Here is a 25,582-nt window from a genome sequence, read left to right as displayed (position 1 = left end):
TTTTCTTGTGCTGGGGATTTTGTCCAAGAGGAACAGTAGAAGTTGTGTATTGTCAGCCTAGGAGGATGCTGATGTTGCTGGCTTGGATGACGTTGGCTAGCAAAGTCATGTATGTATTGAACAGGGTAGGGCAGAGGGATGAACCTTGGGATACTCCGCATATGTGTTTCCGTGCTTCCATGGTGTATGGTGCTATGATGACTGTGTTCTTTCTGTCAGAAAGGAGCAAATCCAGCGGAGTGCAGTTCTTTGATTGCTAATCTCGTGAAGGCGTCTGATAAGGAGGGTGTTGAAGGCCGCATAGAGGTCTTGTAGGATGAGGGTGTTAAGTAATATAATCCAATAAGTCATTGAAGATGTAGATAGATTTATTAAGTACAAATGTAATAAGGCCAGCACAGCATCAACCGCTCTGCACAGCTGCTGGATCTTGATCAACGTTCTCAGCTGATCACCGATGACACCTGGGGATTCCAAGTGTCATCAGTGATGCAGTTCAGTGAACACAACACATTTAAAGGAATATAGTAAGTATACTAGTATAAACACAACACATCTTCTCCCTTTAACATTGAAAACAATATAACACATGCAAGGTAAGAAAATATAATAAATAACAAAATAATTATGATGAAATACAATATATAAAAACTAAAAAGAATACATGTTCTACAAAAATCTTAAAGAATGACACCTTACATCCTAAGGATTAGAACACCACCATTCCTCCCTCAAGAGCGAACAAAAAGGAATGAACTTTTTGTTACATAATCCTCAAGATAAGAACCATTTCTTGGAGACAGATTAACAGATGATTCCTCATCCAACCAATGAAAATTCCGAGAATCTTTGGAAATACTTTGACTCTCAGACCATTTATGTACATTACCATTACATTTTACAATCCTACTTAAATGCCAAACTCTACCATCTGACAGTTTAACTGAATTCTTGAAAGTGTCAATGACTTTTAAAGGTGACAAAAATGTATTCTGTCCTTTCCTTACTTCGAATGGTAACTTAACTCGTACTAAATCTCCAATTTCAAAAGTCACTTCTTTAGTATTATGTTTGAAATCATAAAATTCCTTATATTTATTTTGATGTAATGTTATGTTATTCTTAACCTGTTCTGGAGACCACTCCAAAAGTTTAGAATGCTTCATCCAACATTGGTTGTCCTTTGTAAATGGAACACACCCCTTCATGGTAGTAAAAGGACTGTACTCTGTGACAGTAGGAGTAATACGATACATCCAAATCATTTTCTTGATGCCAATGATCCAATCCTGACCCCTTAAATTTGCTAATTGTATAGAATCCTTTATGAGGTTATTTTATGAGTTACACCATTTCTTTTCAAAAACTCTTCCACTTTGTGACATTTGAATTGTTCCCCATTATCAGTTATAATAATCTTAGGTAAACCTTCTCTTTGAAATAAATCATCCATAAATTCTAGAACGTTATCCGAATCTGCCCTTTCTACTACCTTTATCTCAGGCCATTTTGAGAAATAATGTACCGCTACTAAAATCTACATATTGCAGTCATTCCTATTAATAGGGCCCATGATGTCTAAACCGGTTTCCCATGGCATTACTGGATACGAAATAGGACATAAAGGAGGAATAGAAATTTTTTGAGCTTTGTCAGAATTGAGACAAATAGGACAAGATCTAACTAACCTTTCCACTTCAGTGTCCACTCCTGGCCACCAATATAATTCTCTCAAGCGTTTTTTTGTTTTTACTATACCAAGATGTCCCTCATGACACAACTGAATGACTTTCTCTCTCAATTCTCTAGGTGGAATGATTTTTTCACGCCGTAAAATGTTACAATCTTTGAGTGACAATTCCTCACAAACTTCCCAAAATCTTTTCAAATCTTCACTTAACAATTTTTTTAAAGGACAAATATTTACAATACAATCCTTGACCATGTTAAGAAGTACATCTTTAATCATGAATGCTTCCCATTTTTGTGGACTCAAACATTTTCATTTGTAAGATCAATTCCAGCCACTTGGAAATCATCCAAATTTTCAGTAGAAGATTTCAAAGGTAAAGGTAACCTACTTAAACAATCTGCTACTTGATTCTTCACACCTGGAATATAAGATGAAGAGTACCTGTAATCCATTAAACAAATCGACATCCTGGCTATTCTCGGAGAAGCATTTAACAATCCATCCAGAGAAAGTACCTTAACTAGGGGTTTTTGATCACACCTGACTTCAACTTGCAAACCCCATATAAAACTCCTAAAATGTTCAAGTCCCCACACAACAGCTAATGTTTCCCTCTCTATTACCGAATATCTTTCTTCTGCAGGAGAAAGAGCTCTGGATGCGTAAGCAACAGCCATTTCTTTTCCATTCAATTCTCTCTGTGATAATACAGCGCCTAAACCCTTTTGACTGGCATCAGTTGTAACAATGCCAGGTAAACAAGGATCAAAACCTACCAACTCTTTGGCATCACATAATTCATTTTTCAATTTCTTGAAATCCTCCTCTAAAACCTCAGACCACTTAAAAGTAGACTTATTCTTAAATAGTTGACGCATGTTAAACGTTTTTTCTGAAAAACATTTAACAAACTTACTATAACATTCTATCAGGCCAAGAAATTACCTTAACTCATCTTTATTTTGGGTGAAGGAGCATTTCTTATGGCATTCACTAAATTCATTTTAGGTTTTATACCCTTAGCTGAGATTTCCTGGCCCAAATAATCTAAAGAGTCAACTCCAAATCTGCGCTTAGGTAATTCTGCAGTAAGACCTTTTTCTTTCAAAGTTTTAAGCACTGAACGAATTTTTTCATCATGTATACTTTTATCTTCACCCATGATGAGAATATCGTCTTGAAAAAATAGTACCCCTTGTAAATCATTGAATAACTTGAACATAAGCTTTTGAAACACTGCAGCCGCAGACGCAAGGCTGAACGGCATGCGTAAGAAGCGATAACATCCTTGAGGGGTCATAAAAGTGGTCAGGCTTTTACTATCTTCGTGCAGCACAATTTGATGATACCCTGACGTCAAGTCAATTACAGAAAACCACTTCATACCTTTTGTCAGCGAGATTAATTCATTGATCTTAGGTAAGGGAAATCTCTCAACGACTATATTGTCATTGAGAGACCTCAAATCAATACAGAGATGGACTTTGCCATTGGCCTTACGGGCTACGACCAAAGGCACAACCCAATTGGAGGCTTCCACCTCTTCGATGATGCCATCATCCAAGAGGTGTTTGAGTTCTTTTGTGACTTCTTCTTTAACAGCCCAAGGAATATACCGTGACTTGTGAACTACAGGTTTGGCATTATCTTTAAGTATAATTTTATGAATAAAGCCATTAAGTTGACCCACTTCTTTGGAAAACACTCTGGGAATTCTTTTTGTAATATAAAATGATAATCCCCATTGGAATCCAGAATCATTACCTGTTCAACCCCATTGGGATTAAGAATTATGTTAAAACTCCTTTGGTCAATCCACCCTAAAACAGGTGGACCTTCTAAAGCTACATAAAGTTTTCCAATTGCAGATCTGCCTTTAAATTCAAAAGTAAGTTCCCTAAAACCTACCAAATCTATTTTCTCCCCAGTAAGACTGTCAGGAGATATATCAGGAGGACTTAAGGAAGAACCCAAAACACGTACAAAATCCTTTTCCCAATGTGCCTTGTCAATTATTGTGTACGGAGAACCAGAGTCCGCTACAATCAACATTGTAACACCACCCATGGATATTTCACACACAGGCTTAGATTTACATTCAACATTTAGAGAATTAACTGAGTCAGAGATTCCCAAAACACAATCAACTCTTTTTACCAGAATTATCCTCTTCTGATGATAAGGAAGAAGAGACATTATAATTATCTCTTAAAAAAATGCCTTTCTTCCTCCTATTGATATTTTTCCTACATAACTTAGTAAAATGGCAAATAAGACCACTCTGTTTTCTCGCAGGACAATTTTTAAAATTGGCCAAATTACTTTTCTACCACACCTATAACATTTTAATTTCTCACTGGTAACCTCTTTAGAAGATGTTGGCAAATTCACTGACTTAGCCTTATTTCTATAACTAACTTTGCTTACAGTAGCCTTATCAACTTCTTTTGAAGACACAGAAATTGCTTTAGCACATTTGTTAGTGATTTCTGCTTTCTTAACTAAAGCAACAACATCAGATAACGAAGCTTCAACATGTATCCAAAGACGTTCTTGGACATGCTCATTATTCACATACATTATAATTAGGGCTCCCTGTTTTATGTTTTTTTTTAACATTACCGTCTGTATTTATCCATATTTATGTTTTCATCATTTTTTCTGTATTTATCCACATTTTATTTTGCCGCAAGTAAAAACAAGATGCAGCTAGTATTTTTCCACATTTATTTTACTAGGCAATGTGGCCTTGGCTCTTATAGGTTTAGATAGTTTTATGTAGATAGTAAATGGGTTACTGCTTTTAACAAATATCCCTTAGTAATTGCAGTCCTCCTAATGTAACCCACCCTGTCTTATGCAACACATCATATACATTTTATTTACACACATATGATTAATTGTCAAGAGCTCTGAGACCTTGCATTATGATGAATAGGGCTATAGCGCTGTAAAAGAAATAAATCCAATAGCAGAATTTAAATTGTTATTAGTTTAAATTCTGGGATAAACCAACACATCTAACATTCATACAGTGTGTTTATATCTCTTTGCTCCAGTGACTGAACTAAGTCAAATTCAGGCCTCTCTTAAGTGCCTTTGAAGTGACGAGCTGTGCGCATTTGTTTTCCCTCAATTGCTTCTAGGGCTGCGTCTTCCTCCTCACCGGTCCCCACCCCCAATAGCTTCCAGCCAGGATACTTAAACAAAAGGGGGCCTGATGGCCACTTAATGTCCACCTTTGTTATGGGCTCAGCTGAAATTTGATAAGCCCTCTCCCCGTCCTGCACTGGGACAGGCTCGTCTTCTCCTGGCACACAGCAGCAAAGGTTTATTGGCATTTTTCCGTTTCTATTTATAAATTGACGAAAAAAAAATATTTTTCCGTCTGTATTTATATGCAAAAATAAGTTTAAACGGAAAACCGGGAGCCTTAATTATAATCTGATCTCGAATAAGTTCCTCTTCTAGTATACCAAACCTGAATGACAAAGCTATCTTCTTTAAGTCTGATATAAAGTCTTCTACTGATTCTTGTTTTTCCTGTTTACGTCCAAAAAACTTATGACGATCAACAGCGATACAAACTGATGTTGAGTAGTAAGTATCAAGATCTTCAAATGCATGTAGAAAAACATTGGTATGATCAGAAGGATGAGTCTTCTTATTTATAGAGTTATAAACTTTCAAACCTTGTGGACCAAGAGAATGAAGTAAAATCTTCTTTTTCCTTACTTGAGTTAAATCATCCTCACCATCTTCTAAGGCATCAAAATAATTTTAAAAATATTCCCTCCATTCAAGCCATTTAATTGGAGGATCACCCTTAGAGCACACAATGCAATATTAGGAATAAGAAGTTGTTAAAAAATAAAAATTATAACATAATATATAAAACAATGTATGTATATTATTCCAAACATTGCTTCTAAAATGAAGATGTTACTGTAAAAAAAAAAAAAGCTTATAAATAATCAATACTGCCGTTAAAGTACTCGTCAAAGTAAGTAGAAATTAAAACTTCTCAAATGGTAAAAGTCTTTAAATGGTGTGCTAATCACCGTGAGTAATCAGCTTAATATTAATGGTTAAGTGATGAAAGTCTTTAAATGGTGTGCTAATCACCGTGAGTAATCAGCTTATTAGAAATGGTTCAAGGTGTGCTAGTCACCGTGGATGACTAACGATATAACGCTAACTCAAATTAAAAGGTCTGCTTGTCACCGTAAATTTGATGAACGGACAAGCTAAATGTGCGGTCTGCTTGTCACCGTGAAGAATGGAGTAACAAATAACTGTACCTTCAATGTATGCCCAAACTGCTTTTAACGATGAACGAAGTAAAATCAACGTAAGAAAACATCATCTGATAAATGCGCTCCTGAAATGCATTGCGCATATCTGTGACATGTAAACCATACAAAATGGCCGCACGTAGGCCGTGATGACGTAAGTGGTTCAAAGTTGAACTTGATTGCTGCGTGAGACGTCAGACCTTAATCGTCACAAAGGAACATCAGGCAGTGGAATGCAGAATAGAAGGGCATAGAAGTTCCGAAATGTCTCAAGAACGTGGAGACTGCTCAGGAACGTGGGGCCGATTCAAGTGAGGCAAAGCCACCAACCGTACCGTGTATGAACGGAAGGTACAGGTGTGCTGGCCTTTTCAAAGTTACAAATAAAGTACTTACAATTGTAATTTTCCCGCAAGAAAAATGATCTTTTCAGTGGTTGTTCGCCGTTCGCCGATAACAGCTCCCAAATGTAAATCTGTGAGAACGATGGACTTAATCTTCTTTCCGAAATTTTCGAAAAAATCATTGCACACTAGGTGTTTCCAGATCGTCGCTAATTTGTTAAGTAATATAATCCAATAAGTCATTGAAGATGTAGATAGATTTATTAAGTACGAATGTAATAAGGCCAGCACAGCATCAACCGCTCCGCACAGCTGCTGGATCCTGATCAACGTCCTCAACTGATCACCGATGACACCTGGGAATTTCAAGTGTCATCACTGATGCAGTTCAGTGAACACAAGACATTTAAAGCAATATAGTAAGTATAATAGTATAAACACAACAGAGGGCTACCATTTCCCCTTGGTACAGGACCATGCAGTTGTCATCTGTTGTGGCGATGGGGGCTTTTTCTGTAATGTGGTTGGATCTGAATCCGTACTTTGTGGTATCTAGGAGCTGGTGATTGACGAGGTGGTCAGTGAAGCATCTGTTGGTGAGCTGCTTTAAATCCTTGACTGTGTATGGAAGAGGAAGATTGGTCTGTAGTTGGACAGCTTTGCTCAGTCTGCAGATGTTTTCTTGACAAGGGCACTGACAGCTGCATGTATCCAGGTTTAAGGGAAGGTGGTAGAGTTGTTTGAGACATTGAGGATAGGAGTGATAGCTTCGCTAATGGGGGTGAGGCCTTGGTTGAATGCGTGGTGGCGTCAAGGGTCTGACAGGACCCCTGAGTGGATGGAATTTATGGTCTCATCTACGAGGGTGACAGGCTATGTGGTCAGTGTTTGTTCTTCATCTGAAATGGGAAGACTTGCTTTGTGGTCAGTGTGAGAAGGTGGTTTGGTATATGCTGTCTACTAATTAAAGTGGGCATCGTGTACGAGTCCACACGACCCTTATGATGTATGAGGTCAAAGATAAACTTTATTGAAAGCTATCCTAGTTGTAGCTATGGAGAGCAGCGTTCAGACTTAATCTTGAAGGAATATAAAGCAGCTTGTTTTACCAGAATATCACCTCCTAAATGACTAAATGAAAGGAGAAACACACAGTGTTTATATAAAAATATGTATTTATTAATATAACACTCTCTACTAGTCTCTATGTAGGGCACAAAGCTCACAATACTGAATCAATCGAACATTCGTAAATAGCACTATACACAGCAGGCTCCAGGGGGAGACCAAACCATATACTAAAAAATGGTATAACAACAACGACTTGACTAGACACATTGCCTAGAGCTTGTAGAATCGCTGGGACCCCAATGGACCACCCAGAGGAGTGACACAGGGAGGCCACAGAGGACGGGTGCAGTGAGGAAACACATGCGTGCTCCGTACAACACTATGGGAAAGTCGTGGTTTGAAAATTACAAGTTAAGGACACTTCTAAGAGGGCTTCCTGCAAACCCTTTGGAACTTAGGAGGTTCTAAGGCCATCCCACCAGTGAGTACAGAGGTATCCGTGTTACCTATTCCAGAGGAGCCGGTTGCATAGGTGGCAAGTGGTGTTGGAAACCTTCGTCGTTTTCAGTGGAGAGCTGCAAAGAAGTACTGCTGCCAGGAAGGCAAAGAGTGTCCAGTGGAATCCAGGCCTGGATTCAAGGTGAGAGGAACCTGAAAGTAGAGGGGACAGAGTCTGGGTCACTTCAGGTGACCAGGGGCTCGGCAGTCGAATGCCCACTGATGTGCGGTACTTCAGGTGCGAAGAAGGGTTGCTTGACCTCGCAGCCACGGGGACCAGGAGACATCTAGTATGACCAGGATCTGGAGGTGAGTGCCCTACGAAGGATGTCGAGTGCTGAGGGGTCGATGTCCGGCTGGAGCACCAACAAGCCTTGGCAACTGCAACCCACACGGTCAGAGGAAACCGATTATGGTGTGGACCAGCAAGGTTCAGGGGACTCTCCAAGCAATGGGGAGTCAGGGCACGTCTGGAGTAACCAGGTAAGCCCAAGATTTAACAAGGTGACACTCGTCAGGACCCACAGGCCATCGGACCAGGGATCGCGAGGAGACCTCAAACAAGTCCGCAAAGCACCAGCCCACAGGGCACTCAGAGAGTGGAGGCCGGAAATCTTTGGTGCAAATACTGCTCAGGGTCGAGACTATAAGGAGTCCAAGCACAGGCTCAGGAATCGTCACTAAGCATATGCAACTGTAAATGTACACTCTGCACAGGGGTTCGATTGCACGGTCCCAACGAGGGATACTGGTCTCAGAATCGCTAAAAGGGCAGATCGACCTCAGGGACCTTTGGGAACCCTCTTCCTGTGTTGCTGAAATCTTCAGAGTCCTCAGGAGCTTCGGAGAAGCCAACCGGGTAGATGCATTTAGGTGCCTTCTTTTGCAGGTGAGTAACTCCGTTACTCCAAGGGAGATTCTTCAGTCATCCAGTGTCGTGCAGGCAGTCGAAGTACTTGGTTTCTTCATAGCAGAATCTTGTTCAGGTAAAATTTAAAGCCCTGTAGTCAGGTAACCCACTTTATACCAATGGGAAGGGGTTGGAAAGATTATGTGGACCCTCCTAGGGGAGGGACAGGACAGAGGGGTGGCTACACCCATGTCCTTTGTCCAGTTTCGTGCCAAAGCAGGAACCAATGGTTCCCATAACTGGTTTAAGCTGGACTATGCACGGGGACACCAGTGCAGACTTTTTGGCACTCAGAGATTGCACCCACCCAGCCCCAATACACTGAATCCTGTCTCGGAGGTGGTTACACCTCCCTGTAACAGGATGCCTATTGTCATGCCTTCCTCTGCGCGAGCTTGGCTCAGCAGCAGGAGGGCAGATCCGTGTCTGTGGCTGGCGGCATCCATTTTGTGCAGCCCTGGTCGAGAAAGCTGGTACAGGGTAGACCGGCGACTCACATATGTCCCTTCAGAACAACTCTCAGCACAATGACCGACGTTGGAAACAAGCCCTGTTCCTGAGAGCCTGTACCCTCCTGCCAGTGGCGTCAAAAGCATAAAGCAGCAGCGTTGGCATGACCGCCTCCTATATGGCGGCCTGCCCTGTATCACACCTTTAGTCTGACTGCTGCCGGTGACCTCTGTAACCGGCACCCATGACCTCCAGTACCTCTGCTCCAGGTACAACCTGACTGCCTGCTGTATCAGGGTCCTGGGCCCCCAAAGATCTTCAGCCTTTCAGGGAAGACAGCCTCTGACCGTCCAATGGACCACGGTCATCCTAAACTCTGTGGCGGAGTCCTCCTTCCAGCGACTGTGTCAGTAACTGAGTTGCCAGTGTTCTGCTACCAAGAATCCGTACCAGCAACTGCTGAGTTTTCAGTTTTCCAGATCCATTGGCTTCCAGTGACCTGCAGCCGGCGACTACGGCGGCAACCATGTTGGCGTTTGGCTGAACTCCATTACGGCTGTACACTTCCAGTGCTCAACACCGATCTCGAGGGTAACTATTTGACGGTATCGACCACCGAGTTACTGAAAGTACTGTATAGTTTGAACAGCACTGCATTTATTTCGATCACTACCAGTTTACAAGGTATTTATTCGTATATTCTATTGAAACTATATAAAGTGTAGTGGGCTTTGGGAGAGATTGGGGTTGACTACCCTCATCCACCACGCAGGGTGGTGGCAGAAATTCCAATGGGGGCAGGGTTTGTGGGGCACATGAGGCCTGCTCTCCCGGCAGCAATCCAATCCCTAGTGTCTAGAGGATGGATTCCGGCTCGGGATTGCCCTCATGCCTTGATCCAGAAGGAGAAATCCATTAGGAAGAGCTTTTATTGGAAAGAGGAGATTCTCCCCTTTCCAGTGATACTTCCCGCTTGCACATAGGTGCTCGGGTTTGAGATATGTCCCTGAGCAAACATTAGATGAAATGAGCGGATCAGCTAATTTTACGTTCAGTACCCTTAAAAAAAAAAAAAAGAAGACTATCTGCCTGGGAAACTTTTCCCCAGCAGCCTGACCTCAAAAGCATAAAAAGAAAACTCCCCCAGAGGGTCCTTTACAACACCCCGCACCTCCAAACGCTGACCAATTGTTATCAGATGCATTGGAGAGAGTGCAGGTGTTGGCTGCACTTAAAAGGTAAACTCACAGAAATTTGAGTATGAAGGATTTACTAAATTGGCTAATACTGGGCTGAGTGAGTTAGTGAGTAGATGAACAATATTTGGAGGGGCAAGGTGGTAAAGGAGACATGGACTTGTCTCTATTGATTTAGGTTGAGGTATTGTGTACTGTTACTGGTGAAAATGTATTCTGATAGAGAGTTATAGCCGCAGATTCCTTATCTCGGAATAACCTCCAGGCATTAGGCTGGATCTGGAAATTTTTCATGAACGATACTCCTGCGTGCCAGTAGGTGGCTTGGATCAGCTCTGCGTGGCGATAGCGTCACCCTAACTGGAAGTGACGAGCGCGGTGCCTGTATAGGCACCACCCCAGCTCGCTGACATCAGTTTTTTTTCTTTCTGCACCAGTCCGCTCAGCTCTGGAGAAGAGCTACTCCAGTCACTTTTTGTATGACATTTTTTTTTTTGTCAAAGATAGTTCAGACATTGTCTCCTGTTGTGGCAAAGATGTCTACGAGGAAGGCTGGATTCAAGCCAGGCGTCACCTGTCACCGCCAAATATCGGTGACAGGCCCGCACTCCATCTGTCTCTGGTGTCTTAAGCGCGACCTCGATGCCAAAAACTGCATCGACTGTCGTACCATGCAACCCTAGTCGATACCATGAGGCCTGGCTCTGTGGTTGAGCATGTGCCTGGGTCGTCTCTGCTCCTCCCTGAGTTTCTGGGAGTCGGATCGACCCCCGCCCAAATCTGCACCTCATATTTGGGTGGCCCGCGCCAGCTGGAGTGCGTTCGGGTCCCATGGGTTTGGAAGAGGCCCCTGCAGGTCTTCCGCTGGTGGGCGCCCTCGACCCCAAGGATATACAGATGGATCTGGACCGATGGAGACACCTCGACCTCCCCCGGCACCAGCCCAGCTGTCGACGCTCTAGACACCACCAACCCTATTCTCATTCCCGACTCTGACACAGGCCTGAGCCTGAGTCCTATTCTTATGGGCTGGGACTTGGTGAAGATTAAGAGGGGACACTGGTCCATTAAGGATACTAGTGCCTAGACCCCCAATGAGGACAATTGCTGTGCGGAATTGGCAGAAGCCAGTGTACTGGACACCTCCCCAGATACTGGCTACAAAGGAGGGAACCTCATTTGCTATGGTGGTGAAGAGAGCAGACAAGGTCCCCAACCGTAACCTGCCCTCTGTGGCAGTCGAGACTAATGTCTTCATGGAGGTGCTTTAGCTGGGAGTCACCCCATGAGCACCTCTTCTCCCATTTAATGAAGCCCTCGCGTACTACTTGACCCAAATAGAGCTTTGTCGTTCTACCTTCACTGCTCAAAAGAGTTCCGGGTGGGCAAACAACTCTTTCTGTGGTATGTCGGAGCCAAGAAAGGGAAGGTCGTGCAGAAACAGACCATCTCCGCATGGACCACGCTCTGTATCAAAATCTTCTATGCACTGGGCAAGAAGCAACCCTCAGAGTTTTTGTGTGCTCATTCCACCAGAACAAAGACTGTGACCACTGCGTTAGCACACGGAGTCCAGGGTCCTGGACATCTGCCAGACTGTAACCTGGGCTTCTCTGCACATGTTCACGAAGCACCACTGCCTAGCCAGTCAGGTCAGTCGGGACAGACCCTTTGCCCGTTTAGTTCTGCATGACTTGTTGGTGTAAAATTGTTTCGCAAACCTACCCCTGGGGAGGTATTGCTTGGGTATCTATCCCAAGATAAGGAATCTGCGGCTAGGCGTCTCTATCAGATTAACAAGTTTCTTACTTTTACTAAGACCTTATCGGGTAGATACTCTATCTAGCCGCAGATTCCTTACGACCCAGCCATCCTCCCCGCTCTGCGAATGCATTTCTAGGGACAGGGCTGTTCCCCTTTCAGGGCCCTAGTTGCCACACATCAGTGGTCAATGTTCTTTGTGGCTCCACGCACCTGGCATGGAAAGTCATGAAAAGAAACTGGCATCATCTTGCTGGGGTGGTTGCCTATGTAGACACCGCGCACATCACTTCCGCCGTGGACAGCATCATGCAGAGCCGAACAACGCCACCTATGCTTACAGGAGTACTGTGCTTAAATATTTCCGGATTCAGTATGACGTCTTGGGGTAATTCTTAGGTAAGGAATCTTCGTCTAAGTAAGGTTTACAACAGATCAGGTGTTACCGAAAGTAAGTAACTTGTTCATTAAAGATGATCTAGAGGGGTAGGACAGACAGAATCTCGACAAACCTTTTGTCAAAAGTTTGAGGGAAAAGAGTTTTTTGAGAATATGTGAAAAAAAGATGAAAAAGGGCAAAGCGTGAAAATATGACCATTTCAAAGATAAGAGAGTATTATCTAATAGTGTCTATAATCAGATCAAGGCTGTGGCTGGCCAAGTGTGTGGAGGTACGGAACCAGCTGTGATATGTCTGATTCTGGAGAGGCATGTGGGTGAGGACGCTGAGAATTATTGATGGACTAGTGGTTAAAAGGAAGCAAAGCCATCACAAGGCTTAGAAATAGCTTGAACCAAAAAATGATAGTAAAAGGCACATTTAAACAGAGAAATGGTGGCTGGGAATATACTTATGGGCAAAATTACAGTGCAAAATATTGGCAGAGCAATTGCATGAAGTACTCTTGCACATTCATGTGACTAGAGTCTTGTCCCAAGTTGAGATCCAAGCAGTTCGAAAAAAATTATGTCCTTGAGGAAGGAAACTAAGGGCACATTCATTGCAACTCTTAAGTCATTGGAAATGTGTCAGTATTGATGTAATGCACTATTTTCCTTGTCAGGGTAAGCGTAGTGCTGACTTTACCCGTGCTTAAGTTATTACACCGTGAAATGTTTTTTTACATATCTGCAGCACTGGGACCAAGTTTTCTAAAATTCTTTAAATATTTCTAGCTGTTCTGTCCTTGGTTCCGCCAGGCTCAATGACAGCAGTTCCTTTGGCAGTAATTAACCCTGAGCTATGCTCTCTTTCTTAGAGAACTGCTACTCATCTAGTGGCCATCACTGAAGAGACCATCATGGGAATAGATTTCTTGTCTAGTTGGGATAGTCCCCAGTAGTTCCCTACACACAATATGCCACCATTTGCACAGGTTATAAGTTTCACTGCTTCAGTACTCTGTACAAATGCCTGAACCCTAGGGTTCGATTCGCCTTGCAGCATTCCATGGAAAAGCAGTTTGTTGAAAGTTACAGCTGACTGACTAGACTAGAGTTACCAGCACTGAAAGGCAGTACCTCTAACCACTGTTAGTCTATCAGAGGAATACCTCGGAGGTGGAACAAATGTTATCAAATAAATAAGATGAGGATCTCACGATGCTGAAATTGGACTAATGTATTTATTTTTTCCTCCCAGACACTGAGCTTGTGCGGTTGTTGGCATCAGTCTGTATGCAAGTAGATAAAGAGAAGAGCAAGCAGAAACCTAAATCAAATTTGTCACGCCCAAGAAGTAAGCCATCTTTAAACATCCCTCTGCCTCAAGATGATAAGGGAGGCTTGAAGGTAAGACGACTTTCCTGTACAGTGCTTGTAGTGGAAAAAAAGTGTAAACTGTACATTCTGAAAAACATAATTCTACTGATGATGATCATGCCCACAAACTGTTGTGCAATCATTGACCTTTGAGATGTACTAATGTTTTCTGGTGTGTAAGAGATTGAACATGATTTCTTTTCAGATGTGGATTTTAAACATTGTTTTGAAATACTTTTGGACAGTGTTAGGCTTGTGCATTGAATGTTAAAGGATAAAAAGTTCCCCCTTGAATCATTCTTCCAGCTTGAGAAATTGGTCTTGTATTCGTATGCCTTTGGGCATACCCATCAGCCCACCGGGGCTGATGAAAGATAAAAACACCACATGAAAGTGAAACCCATATGGGTAAAACGCTTTCAAATATAGAAACCAGCATGCTGTTATTCCTGATACTCACCTGAGAGCCAGTGGGAGGCGAATATATTGCTGCATGCACAAAGGTACTGTTGAATGCAGTTTAGTGGATGTTATCCTCTGAAGAAGAAGCTAATTGCTTTGAAACGCATAAGGAGACTTTTACATCTGGAGCTGACTTGCTGGTTTTTTAATAGCACTTTGCCGTGTGGAGGAGTCCTTGCTTCAGGGCACATTTGGAGATATATCGGGACCTTTTCAATGGCAGTTTTTTTCTTTATTTATTCCTTGATTCCACAATATATATATACATATATATTATTCTTGCAGATGATGCTAGACCTGGCCTGTCACTTTAGTCTGCTGCTCCAGATTTCATACTCCTCACCAAACTACACCTTGCTTGAATTGGCATCTATCATGGCAAGCAATTGATCGGATTTAACTAGATACTGGGGGACAGCTCCTTCCAGGATTTACTCCCCGAGCTTGAGGCAAACCTTCCTAACAAGGTTGATTAGCTCGGTCCACCATATCCCACCAAACTTGTATTTGCCTACTCTGTGTCTGCAATGGTCTAGTGTATCCGGGTAAGTGTTAACAACTTAAACCTAATGTAGTTCCTCTTAAAAGAGGCTATACTTTACCTAAATCCCCATCCTCACAATGGGGTAAACTCCCTCCTAACACACTCAGGCATTCCTTTGTAATGTTATCTTTGTGGTGTCTGAAAGAAACAGGTCATTCCTCATGCGTTCGTAGTGCACATAGCTCCATAGTAATCTTTGAAACTTAGGCAGGAGTGCTAAAGCTACACGCAAACTTAATTTTCTTGCTCTATGTTGTTAGGCCATTCCCATTCGAGTCTCCAACCACAGCCAAATTCTCCATGCAGGTGCATGCACATGTATAGCTCCTTTCACAGTTTACACAAGTCTGGCAGCTCACAGATTTTACCAAGTGAACTCCATATTTAGATAGGGGAAGAAAGGCTCAATGGAATTTTCTGATAACATATGAGTAAGGTTGCCGAACAGTAAGAACAGTAAGATAAACAGTATGATTATTTTATTTTTTTGCATTCCAAATCTTAACTTGTCTTTAAAAGCTTAAGACACATTTTCACCTACAGTTTAATATTACTTTGGATTACTAGTTCTTGTGAATTCAAGTACTTATGTTTACATGGACGCTTTTTCCAGATCAACCTGTTAAGTATTCCTCCCTCCATAAATAACGTCTTAATAAAAAACATATCTTATGCAAGATACTATGCTTGCAAGTATAAGAAAACAACCCTGCCATTAGAAATTGTTACTTGAGTTTCAGTCTGATTACTTTTATGACATCAGTTAGATCAGTAGTTGGGAAAAGGAACAGCTTGTTTACAGCACTAGGTATAATTTAAAGGAGACCCATGTTAAGGCGTCAGACGTAGACTCCTTTTCCTTGCGTGCATCTCAGATACCCATAATGCAGCCATTTCCTTCCTCTATTGGGTATTGCATATACTACCAAGCCCCATGTAAATTCCCCTGCCTTCAATTAGAACCTTTCAATTTTCACCGCACACTATAGAAGCAAGGGAAAACCCTCGACAGCCAACACTGGAATCTTTACCAAACCATTGGTGCAATTACTGCTGCTGGTACAAGACCAATTGGAAAGACTAGTTGTCTGCAGAGGAATTGCCTTGTCATTTATGCCTTCTGTCACATTATTTGCCTTGGAGGAGACCACTTATAGAGTAGTGCCTGACGCCCAGTTCGTAAAGACTAAACCATTACACCATAGCAAACCTCACATCTGGCTGCCCCAGACATAGGGGAATCTGAAGACCTTGCAAGTAACCATGTGCTTGAGTCTTGGGAGCCTTTAAGCGCTATATTAATTGTTGGCTACTGAAAATTCCAGGAAAAAAGGCTCTGTCTAGCCCAGACAGGGTCTCCAACTCTGAAAGTCCATGCTAGAGGTGAAGTTGATGCACACTTTATAGTGGCATGGTATGATGTTCTACCTTAGAGTGACTTCTAATTCCCAGCCTATTTCAGGCAAGAGGCTGGTTGTCCCCCAGATCCAGTGGAGCCTCCTTATGCAAGATGGTCCATGTGGGTTTATTGGCAGGGCACTGTGTTTCTGTAAAACAAATGCATGGCAATATTTCCTCGTCCAGTGGCAGGAAATTGGAATAAATACAGTGAATTTTGCTTCATGGTACAGAATTGCCAGTAAATTGGAAAGTCTGAAAGGAGACAGCTGCACTGTTTGTACCACTGGCAGGGATTGGAACTCACTATGAATAGGTTGCGATTTATATAGTTGGTCTCCTGTACTCCACCCTTAACGTCAAGCACCTCAAGCAACAAATCCATATGTGCTGGGTACCGTGATTCTGTTCCTTTCAAGATCAGAAAATGCCCATGTAATGACTAGGGCCTCATAAGGCTTTTACCTTCATTTGGTATTCTTTGAGTGAGCATGAGGCAGTGGCACTATCACTCCCAATGAGCTTCTATCTTGTTGAAAGTCAGATATTTCCCAGCACCAGAAGGGTTGGAAATCTTTATAAATAGACATGTTGCTCCTGGACAGGATGATATTTTGTTATTGCAGTATTCTATGGTGTACTCTGTCTTCCTTCTGAACCTGAGCTATAGTGGTTCTATTGGAATTTCTTTACCAGCATTTACAACAAACACACAAGTTGAAGAAAATAGCGAAGTGTATTGTTGAGGCCATTTCATATATGTCATCAACAAAGCAACTTAACCAAGGTGCTCCTTGTGCTAGTTAAATGAAAAAATGCTTGTGATGTGTGGAAGTGTACGTGACAATATTAAACAGATAGGGGACAGAAATAGTAGATTTATTTTTTACAATTGTTAAGCAGGCTTAGCTGTAAAGTTTCTAAACACCAATCTGAAGACGAGTAAACCAGCAAATAACCTCTCTTATGTCCCCATTCAGTTCTACAGTGAAGGCCACATGTATATTATGTCAACGTCTCGACCAGTTTGAGTGTGTGTGATTAACGTATTAGGGTCTTCTGCAGGCAAAGGAATGGAGACACCCCAAGCTTTAGTTAGCTTTATTAAATCTCAGGTGCCCCATATTAACATCAGTCTGTCAGGTGCAGACATACGCGTATGAATACTCTGCAAACTTCAGTAGTTTGCACTCATCCATTGTTCAGAGTGGTTCTCTGGCAAATTTCTTCAGATTTCTTGATGCCCTTAAAGCACACCAATATTCACGCACAGACCATATGCTCACAATGTTTGTTGAGTCGTATAGATCCTCTCTAATCTGCATCTGACAGGTTGATGTGAGTAGGTTATATTTGGAAGTAAATCAAGATGAGGAAGAGGCCACTATGGGGGACTAATAAATAATGGTAAAAAAATATGTAACACTTTTATCTACCTTTATTAATATTGTCGCACACACTTTCACACATTGCTAACACATTTTTATCTCACAAGCTCATGGAGCACCTTGCTTGAGATGTACTGTTGGTGACCTAATGTGAAATTGCCTCACCAATAATGAATACTTTGTTTATTTCTCAGACTTGTGTGTTTCTTGTAACTTTTTGCATTCACTGTGGGGGAAAAACCTGGATAACCTCGTGTGGATTGAGAAAATGCTGGTGAAGAAATTTCGACAGACCCAGTAATCTATTGTACCATATTTTGTTATCAGCATAAGTTTTTCAAACCCCTGCTTCCCCCAGCCTTGACAATATTGGATAAAGAAAAACATCAGAAAAACAACAAGTCTAAAAATTCTACTAACAGTGATAGAAGCCTCGGTTCTTGAACAAGTTACTCTGGAGAAAGTGTTCAGAATTGTAACTCTACACTAAGCCATCTCTTTGCTACCTGAATGGGTCTTTACCTTGTAAATCGACCTTGGTCATGAAACATATCTGTTTACCCAAATCATAGAAGTATGTCTGGAATGAAAACACTTAGTACACTACAACAAGACAACATTAGTAGGCGGTGATTGCTGCTTCCATCTGTTCCAGCAACTGAAGATTTAATTGAGGAGGACAATTTTTGAGCAGATTTAAAGTTAGAGATTGAGTGTTGAAATATCAGGTCCCCAAGCTGTACCTAAAAGTGTTTTTGCTCCCTCTTGAGCACTTGAAATCAGAAATGTGATTGGTAGTAAAAAGTTGCAGATGGTCCTAACAATCCAGCAATAGATACTAAGGGTTTAAGGTTCCACCTCATACCTAGAAACGAGAGTGTTTACATCCAATATACATTTTTGCTTTGTAGTTTATTTAATTTGTAGAAAACATGTGTCCTGTCTGTGACAGTTTTCCGTCCCTTTGTGGTAGATGGTTATACTACAATAGAGCCAAACGTCAATATTTGGGGCTTTGTCATTTATGTGGTGGTCTGTTTCATGGCATATTTACCTCTCTATGAACTAGCCAACTACCATGCTTGATTATGTTTACCTTGGTTCTTGTGCTTTGCTGAGCAATTTACTTACACATGCAATTTTTTTATGTCTGTGTATAGCTGGTGTGGCGGATTTGAACTTAAACTGATTTGTTTTTATTGACTCCCTAGTCGTGGTGGAACAGAATGTCAAATCGATTCCGCAAGCTCAAGCTGACCCAAACCTTGCGCCATGGGCTTTCCACCAACCGACTGGTACCTTTCACTGAGCAACCTGATGTGTCTTTGGATTCCACAATGAGGGCTGCATCACAGAATGATATAACAAGCACGAGAAATCCAGAGGTTATATCTGCTTGGACTGAAAAAAGTAAAGATAGCGGTAAATATGAGTTCAGTTAATGTCTTGGGTGTTTGCGTGTCAGCAGTTTATGTAGATTATATGACACTTGCAAAATAGGTTGCTTTAGAAGTGCAAATGTTTCTTAAAAGGCACTGGGTATATGTTTAAGCATAACTGGAATCTCCTTAGATTAGCCTTCATCCTTTGAACAAGTCACCTGTTAAAAGGGTTCACATCATTGGACAGACTACTCAAAATATAAAAATTTGCATTTGCTAACTTAGGCGTAGTCCCCAATGTAAGGTCTACACTGCGCTGTTAGTTGAACACAAACACTTCATTCAGTATGAACATTCCAAAAATGATAATAGGTTGCAGTTACTATTGGTCATTTTATCACCTGAATAAGAGTGGGAGCCTGGAGCAACTTTTCATTAAAGATTAACTTAAGTGGATCTAAAAAAGGACACAATAAAAATAAAGCTTAACCGCCAAGAAGACTGAATTTCATTATTATGGAGACTTTGCTGTGTCTTAACATTGTTTCTTATTATGCCTGGAATGTTCTTTTTCAAACTGTATACATAATGAGCTGTCTGTGGTTGAATTTTCTATAACTCAGCATTATTTGCACATTTGATAACTTTGTCTATACATCACCCTATGTATGCTCTGTCAGCCATATTCCTGTATTTGGTCTTTCTCTTTGCCACACAGTCTGTGCTGTTGCACTTTACAATGCATTTTGTATATGTCACTCTACTCCAGTTTGCCCAGTTAAGTTATTGTTTGTCTATATACATGTGACTAGTTCTGTCCTTAGGCTGGTAACACTCTTTCCTCCTTTACCTATTTCTTTGTGCCAACACCCTCCCTTTGTATTCTGCATATGGCACTCCACTCCAAGATTGACATTGTGGTTCAATTATTTTGTCCCTTTTCTGTGTCTTCCATTGCATCTCTAGACATGCCCCACCTTATGGTGCTAGACTCCTGGCCCCAGTTAGTCTTTGGCCGTGTTTCCCCCCTCTTAAGAAGGGTCAAACTCAAATCTTCACGTCTGCCCGTGTTGGAAGTGTGATCTCATCATGATCACTGTGGCATGTCTCTCTGATCTCCTATACCAATTATCAGGACTAAACTTATTTATATCCCGGACCGCTGTGTATGCGAATTCGCCTTCTCCTAGGTCACAGGGGTCACCCCTCCATTTTCACAATGTTTGGCCCCATTGATCATCCTATACAGGATTGCACCCGGATCCAGATTTCAGCTCTTCGATGCTCCTGCATGAGCTCCCTTTTCTAAACCATCATCCAGTAAGTGCTCATGTTTATGTTAGACACAATGTTCCAAGGATACTTTACTCTGCAGTCTCCTTCACCTCTCCCGTAACCTCCTTCCCCAGGCTGTGTACTGGCCCATATCTTGTGACATACACCACACTTCATCAGTTTGCACTCCTTGATGCTCATTCGATTTCTTCCCTGTTTTTAGTGAGCCACAACCCAATTTTCTTTCTTACACATTTTAATTGTTCTGCTATTATTTACATACATTCTCTGTCGCTTATTTATCTTTCAGGAAGTTAGTAGCCTATGTTTTTATCCCCTCTCACTGATATATGATTGAGCCCTGATGATGATCCTACATTCTCCACAGGATCGGAATGTTGTTGACTTGCATACAGATGCACACCACCACATAGTAAATTTGACAGGCCATTCTGTTCTTTGTTACTTGATATGCACATTGACCACTTTTAGCACGCGTATCACACTATAGATTGCACTAAGTAAGTTTGTCACTGGCACCCACTTCGTTGTTTAGTGCTTTTTTGTATTTATTTTATAGGGTAAATTGCCTTTTGGTTTTGTTAATAGTTTGCTTGCATCATTGAATTAGGGACCACTGTTCAGTTACTCGCCTTTGTAAGCAAAGGCATGCAACAGAGGCACATCTAAAAACCTTCTATTTGTAGAAGGCTTTGTGGGAGTGGGAAGAGTTGTGAACTAAGTAGTGTCACCAGGAGCAATCCTTTATAAATAACTGGGCAGACGCAATAGGCAAGGTAATCTTTTCCTCTCTCGCTTTCAAAACTGTTAGATTTTAACACCTGTTTTGTTTTAATCAGGGCTTGGCACCAACAGATCAGAGAAGGATGAGGAATTATTAACAACCATGGTAAGGCTTTTTTACGCTCTTAATATGCATTACCTTTTTTCTTTTAATATTTGATTTCAATCTTTTTTGCAGTAGTACACCGAATATAGTCGTAAGCATGTTACAGATCTCAGATTAGCTAAAAATGCTGTATCTGGATAGGCTACTTTGTCCTTAAAAAAATATATATATATTAAGACATTGTTTAGGTGCTTCAGTGATGGTAATGTACATTACAAATGTCTTTATTCATTCAAACGTTTATTCCAAAGATAAGCTAGACATCTCAAAATGGTATATGACATCAGTATTTTTACAGCCAACCAAGTTGCAGATTGAGGCTTGGAGCCTTTTGTATCTCACATTTGGACATTTTCCAGGTTCCAATGATAATCTTTTCTTCATCAGACAGCGTTTGTTATGCAACTAGCTTTCCGGGACTCAATGGCCTTTTTAAAACTATACAAAACATGTATGAAGAGAGAGTGTTTCCGAATAATTTCGGTAGGAAAGAACTGAACTGGAATTGAAGTGCATTTTGTAGTACAGTTAGGGCCTGATTACGAGTTGAGCGGGCCGCCACACTGCCGCCAGCTCCAGAACCATGAAATACTGCCGCTGGCCGCCCACCAGCTTACGAGTGTTGTTGTAATTGGGCAGGCGTGCCATTGGCATTTCCACAGTGGTGCCTTTCAAAAAGGACTCAAAATGCTCCCACTGCGGTGCCTTTCAAAAAGGCACCGCAGTGGGAGCATCAAAGACCGATCCTGCACGGCATTGACTGTCACGTTTTGCCACAGCAGTGGTATTTGAGCAGTATACAAATGCTAGATAATAGACTCTTTCTCCCCCTCTTCCTAAAAGACTTCTCAACTGACTATCTCCATGACATCCTTCCTTCCTCCTGATTTGCCTAAGAGGTCAAATGCCTGACAAGTCTTTCCTATTACCTTGACTTCCCAGAGTGTTCATGCTGGCTGTCACAGAAAATGTTTCTTAGCAGCAATTGTTGAATCTCTGGAGAGTATCTTCTCGATTTTATTTTCATTAAACAAGCCTGTGGCTGACCCCCATAGCCGCACCTCTACTCATACTCATCTGAATCTTCCATTGCTCTGTGCATCTTTGCTTTCCAACACACAAATTGCCAGCCCAGCACCGCAAACCTTAAATTCTACTTCCTGCAACGAACTCACCCAAAAACGTACCTATTCTCCCAACCATCTCATCCACACCTCTTGTATTCATGTTCTTTAGTGAACGTTCCCTCTCTGGACATGTACCAGACTGTCTAAGATTCTTTTATATCACTCTTGATCAGGTCTTGTAGATAAATGCCATTGTTTGCTCAAATGCGGAATAGTTCCCAGCCTGCACTTTTCTTATATCTCGACAGCTTGCATGATAGATGAATGATGAAAGATTTTTTGTGCTTATGTGCTTTACACCTTAGTTTGCATCATCATAATGCTTGCTAAAATGTGACTACAAGGAACCGTGGCGTTCTAATCTTCATCTGTTTCCAGTGACAAGTCCTTGTCAATCTTTGATTAATTCATACCTTTTTTGATCAGATATTTTTGAAGTTTAAAATGCAGCCAATTCCGTTGGCTCTTCCACTGACCTCAAGTAGCACACAGCAGTCATTCCATATTTGTAGAACGTAAAGGGCTTAGAAGCAGACTCATGCCTTGAAGATTTACCATTCTAATGAACAACAAGAGAGAGGGGGAATCTAAGGAGCACTCTTGGTCCCCCAATTCGAATAGTCAAAACAACAAAAGAGTGTGCCTTCTTAGGAGAAGAGCAAGCATGAAGAATGGAACTTGATTCTTTAGAAAGCCCTCACTCAACAACCTGGTTGGTGACATGCTTCATCATCGGGCCCCACCAGGACGGTCGAGTACCTCCCCGGTGTGCTTCAACGCCAGGATTACTGCAGAGCAGGTTAGTGTTGTCTGAGTGACAAGTGCAAGTGATTGTGAAGTGAGCTTAAAAGTGTCTTGGTTGTGTCCAAAAATAATTGTATTCGTCGGCCAACCAGGCACGGGTAAAAACAAGGTGAGCGATGTATGTGCTGGATAGATTGGTCAGCTATGTCTCACTGTGTGTGGTCAACAGGTTTCTGCCTATTTATTTTATTTATTTGTCAGATTTATAATGCGCATAGCTGCCACAGCGACGGAGCGTCCCAGCGCAGACCGCAGATTCCAAGACACAAACCAGAGAGCAGAGGGGTTTAAGCCAGGAAAAGCCAGGTCTTTATGGCCTTCTGGAACGCAAGGTGGTTCTGGATCACTCTGATGGAAGCCGGAAGCGAGTTCCAAAGCTGCAAAGCCAGACTGCGGAAGGAGCGGCCACCTGCTCTGGCTTTCAGGACACGTGGAGTGCAAACCAGAGCTGAGGCGGCAGATCTCAAAGGACGCTGTGGCACGTAGAACTCTAACAGCCCCGCCAACCCCACCGGTGACTGAAGCGACAAGATCTTATGAGCCAAACAAAGTGCCTTAAATTTAATGTGCTTCTCCACCGGCAACCAGTGGAGTTTCTGAAGTACGTGGGAGGCAGAGCAAGAGTTAGGTAGGGCCACCAGCATGCGGGCGGCTGCATTCTGTGCCCTTTGAAGACGCTTAACACTGGCCTTGTTCGTACCCAAGTATAGGCAGTTACCATAATCCAGTCTCGACAAAATTGTAGACTGAATAATAATTTGGCGAAGCTTTGGAGGGAAAAAAAACCAACAGTGGCTTCAGGCCACGCAGAAGCCGAAAACAAGCCCCGGCCACTACCTTGGAATGGGCGTCAAATGTCAGACCGCTATCAAACCAAATTCCTAGGTTTTTCACTGTCTCCTTGGGCAAGAGGGCAGGTTTCAGGCGGTCCGGCCAACACTGCTCGGACCACAACCCCCTATCCTTCCCAAACAGCAGGATCTCGGACTTACTGGCGTTGAGCTGCAAACAATTCACAGCCATCCATCCAGTCCGTAATCACAGAGAGGTCCTCTTTGAACTTGATCAAATTGGTGCACCTTTTTTTGGAGAATGCAATCACCAACTGGGTGTCGTCGGCATACGATACCAGTGACAGGCCCCTTCCCTTCGCCAGCACAGCAAAAGGCTGGATGTAGATGTTAAACAGTATGGGACTTAACACTGACCCCTGCGGTACACCCTGGTGCAAGGCAAGCTCTTGGGAATGGAAAGGAGGCACGTGGACTTGAAAGGACCTCCCCTCCAGAAAAGACTGGAGCCACTTCAGGGCTACGTCCCTAATGCCTATTTCCTGCAGGCGTCTTAAAAGTATCGCATGGGAGACGGTGTCAAAAGCGGCACCTGGGTCCAAAAGGACCAAGGCCGCTGAGTCACCGACATCCAAGTTTGCCCGAATGGCCTTCGTAACTACCAGCAGAGCAGACTCAGTGCTGTTACGGGCACGGAAACCATGCTGAGATGGATCGAAAACGGCATTTTGCTTGGAAAACTTGGAGGATGGAATTCACATACGATTCTGTCACCTTTGCCAAAAACGGCAATTGGGAAATCGGGCGGTAATTGGCTGGCTCCGCGGGTTCATGGATGTTTTTTTGAGCAGTGGAATGACCTTAGCATGTTTCCAGGCCCTCTGTATGGGCGCTGAGGCCAAAGAAAAATTGACCAGGTTGAGATTCAGCAGAGAGAGGGGAGTGTGAAACTGGCGGAAATGAGCAGGAGTCAGCGGATCCGCTGGCGAACCCGATTTGATCTTTGAACAGAGTGCCTCGAACTCCTTCTGCGACAACGGAGGAAAAGAAGACAAGATATTTACCCCCATGGAACACGAGATCCCCAAAGCCTCCACTCCCAGGGGCAAGATCGGGGTGGGTAAACCCAGGTAAATCTTATCTACTTTGTTCACAAAGTACAAGGCCAACTTGTTGCACTGCTAATCAGAGGAGATAAATTAAGTCCCCGTAGTGCCTCCGCTCTTCATACTCTTCAGCACAGAGAAGATAGTCTTGGCGGGGTTGGTACTGGCGAGGATTTTATTGGCCGCAAACTCTGCTCTAGCTCTCTGAATAAGCTTGTGATAATGTTTATTAGCGGCTCGATATTCACTTTTAGCGCCTCCAAGCATGTTCCAACTGCTTGCCCTGTGATGCTAATGGCTAGGCATTCTTCAGGACCAAAGTGTGGACCCCGGCAGTATGAGCGCGCTAAGGCTCACCCTAACCAAGAGGTCCAGAGTGTGAAAAAAACAGGAATTTTTTTTTGTAACCTGCTGTT

General features: G+C 42.4%; 1 protein-coding gene across 2 annotated transcripts in view; it reads left to right on the top strand.

Annotated features, from left to right (window-relative positions):
• ANKS6 (ankyrin repeat and sterile alpha motif domain containing 6) overlaps nucleotides 1-25,582 on the top strand; it is a 464,962-nt gene that overhangs the window by 111,815 nt on the left and 327,565 nt on the right. For both annotated transcript variants that reach the window (XM_086965382.1, XM_086965381.1), the window contains exons 6-8: nucleotides 13,861-14,009; nucleotides 18,983-19,193; nucleotides 21,289-21,338. In XM_086965382.1, the coding sequence (XP_086821508.1) occupies nucleotides 13,861-14,009; nucleotides 18,983-19,193; nucleotides 21,289-21,338 (410 nt within the window). The remainder of the gene's footprint in view (nucleotides 1-13,860; nucleotides 14,010-18,982; nucleotides 19,194-21,288; nucleotides 21,339-25,582) is intronic.

The sequence above is a fragment of the Lissotriton vulgaris genome, chromosome 4_1 (genome assembly GCF_964263255.1).
Source record: "Lissotriton vulgaris chromosome 4_1, aLisVul1.2, whole genome shotgun sequence".
Lineage (NCBI taxonomy): Eukaryota > Metazoa > Chordata > Amphibia > Caudata > Salamandridae > Lissotriton > Lissotriton vulgaris.
The sequence above is the reverse complement of the archived record's forward strand: the minus strand, read 5'-3'. Positions and strand labels throughout refer to the sequence as shown.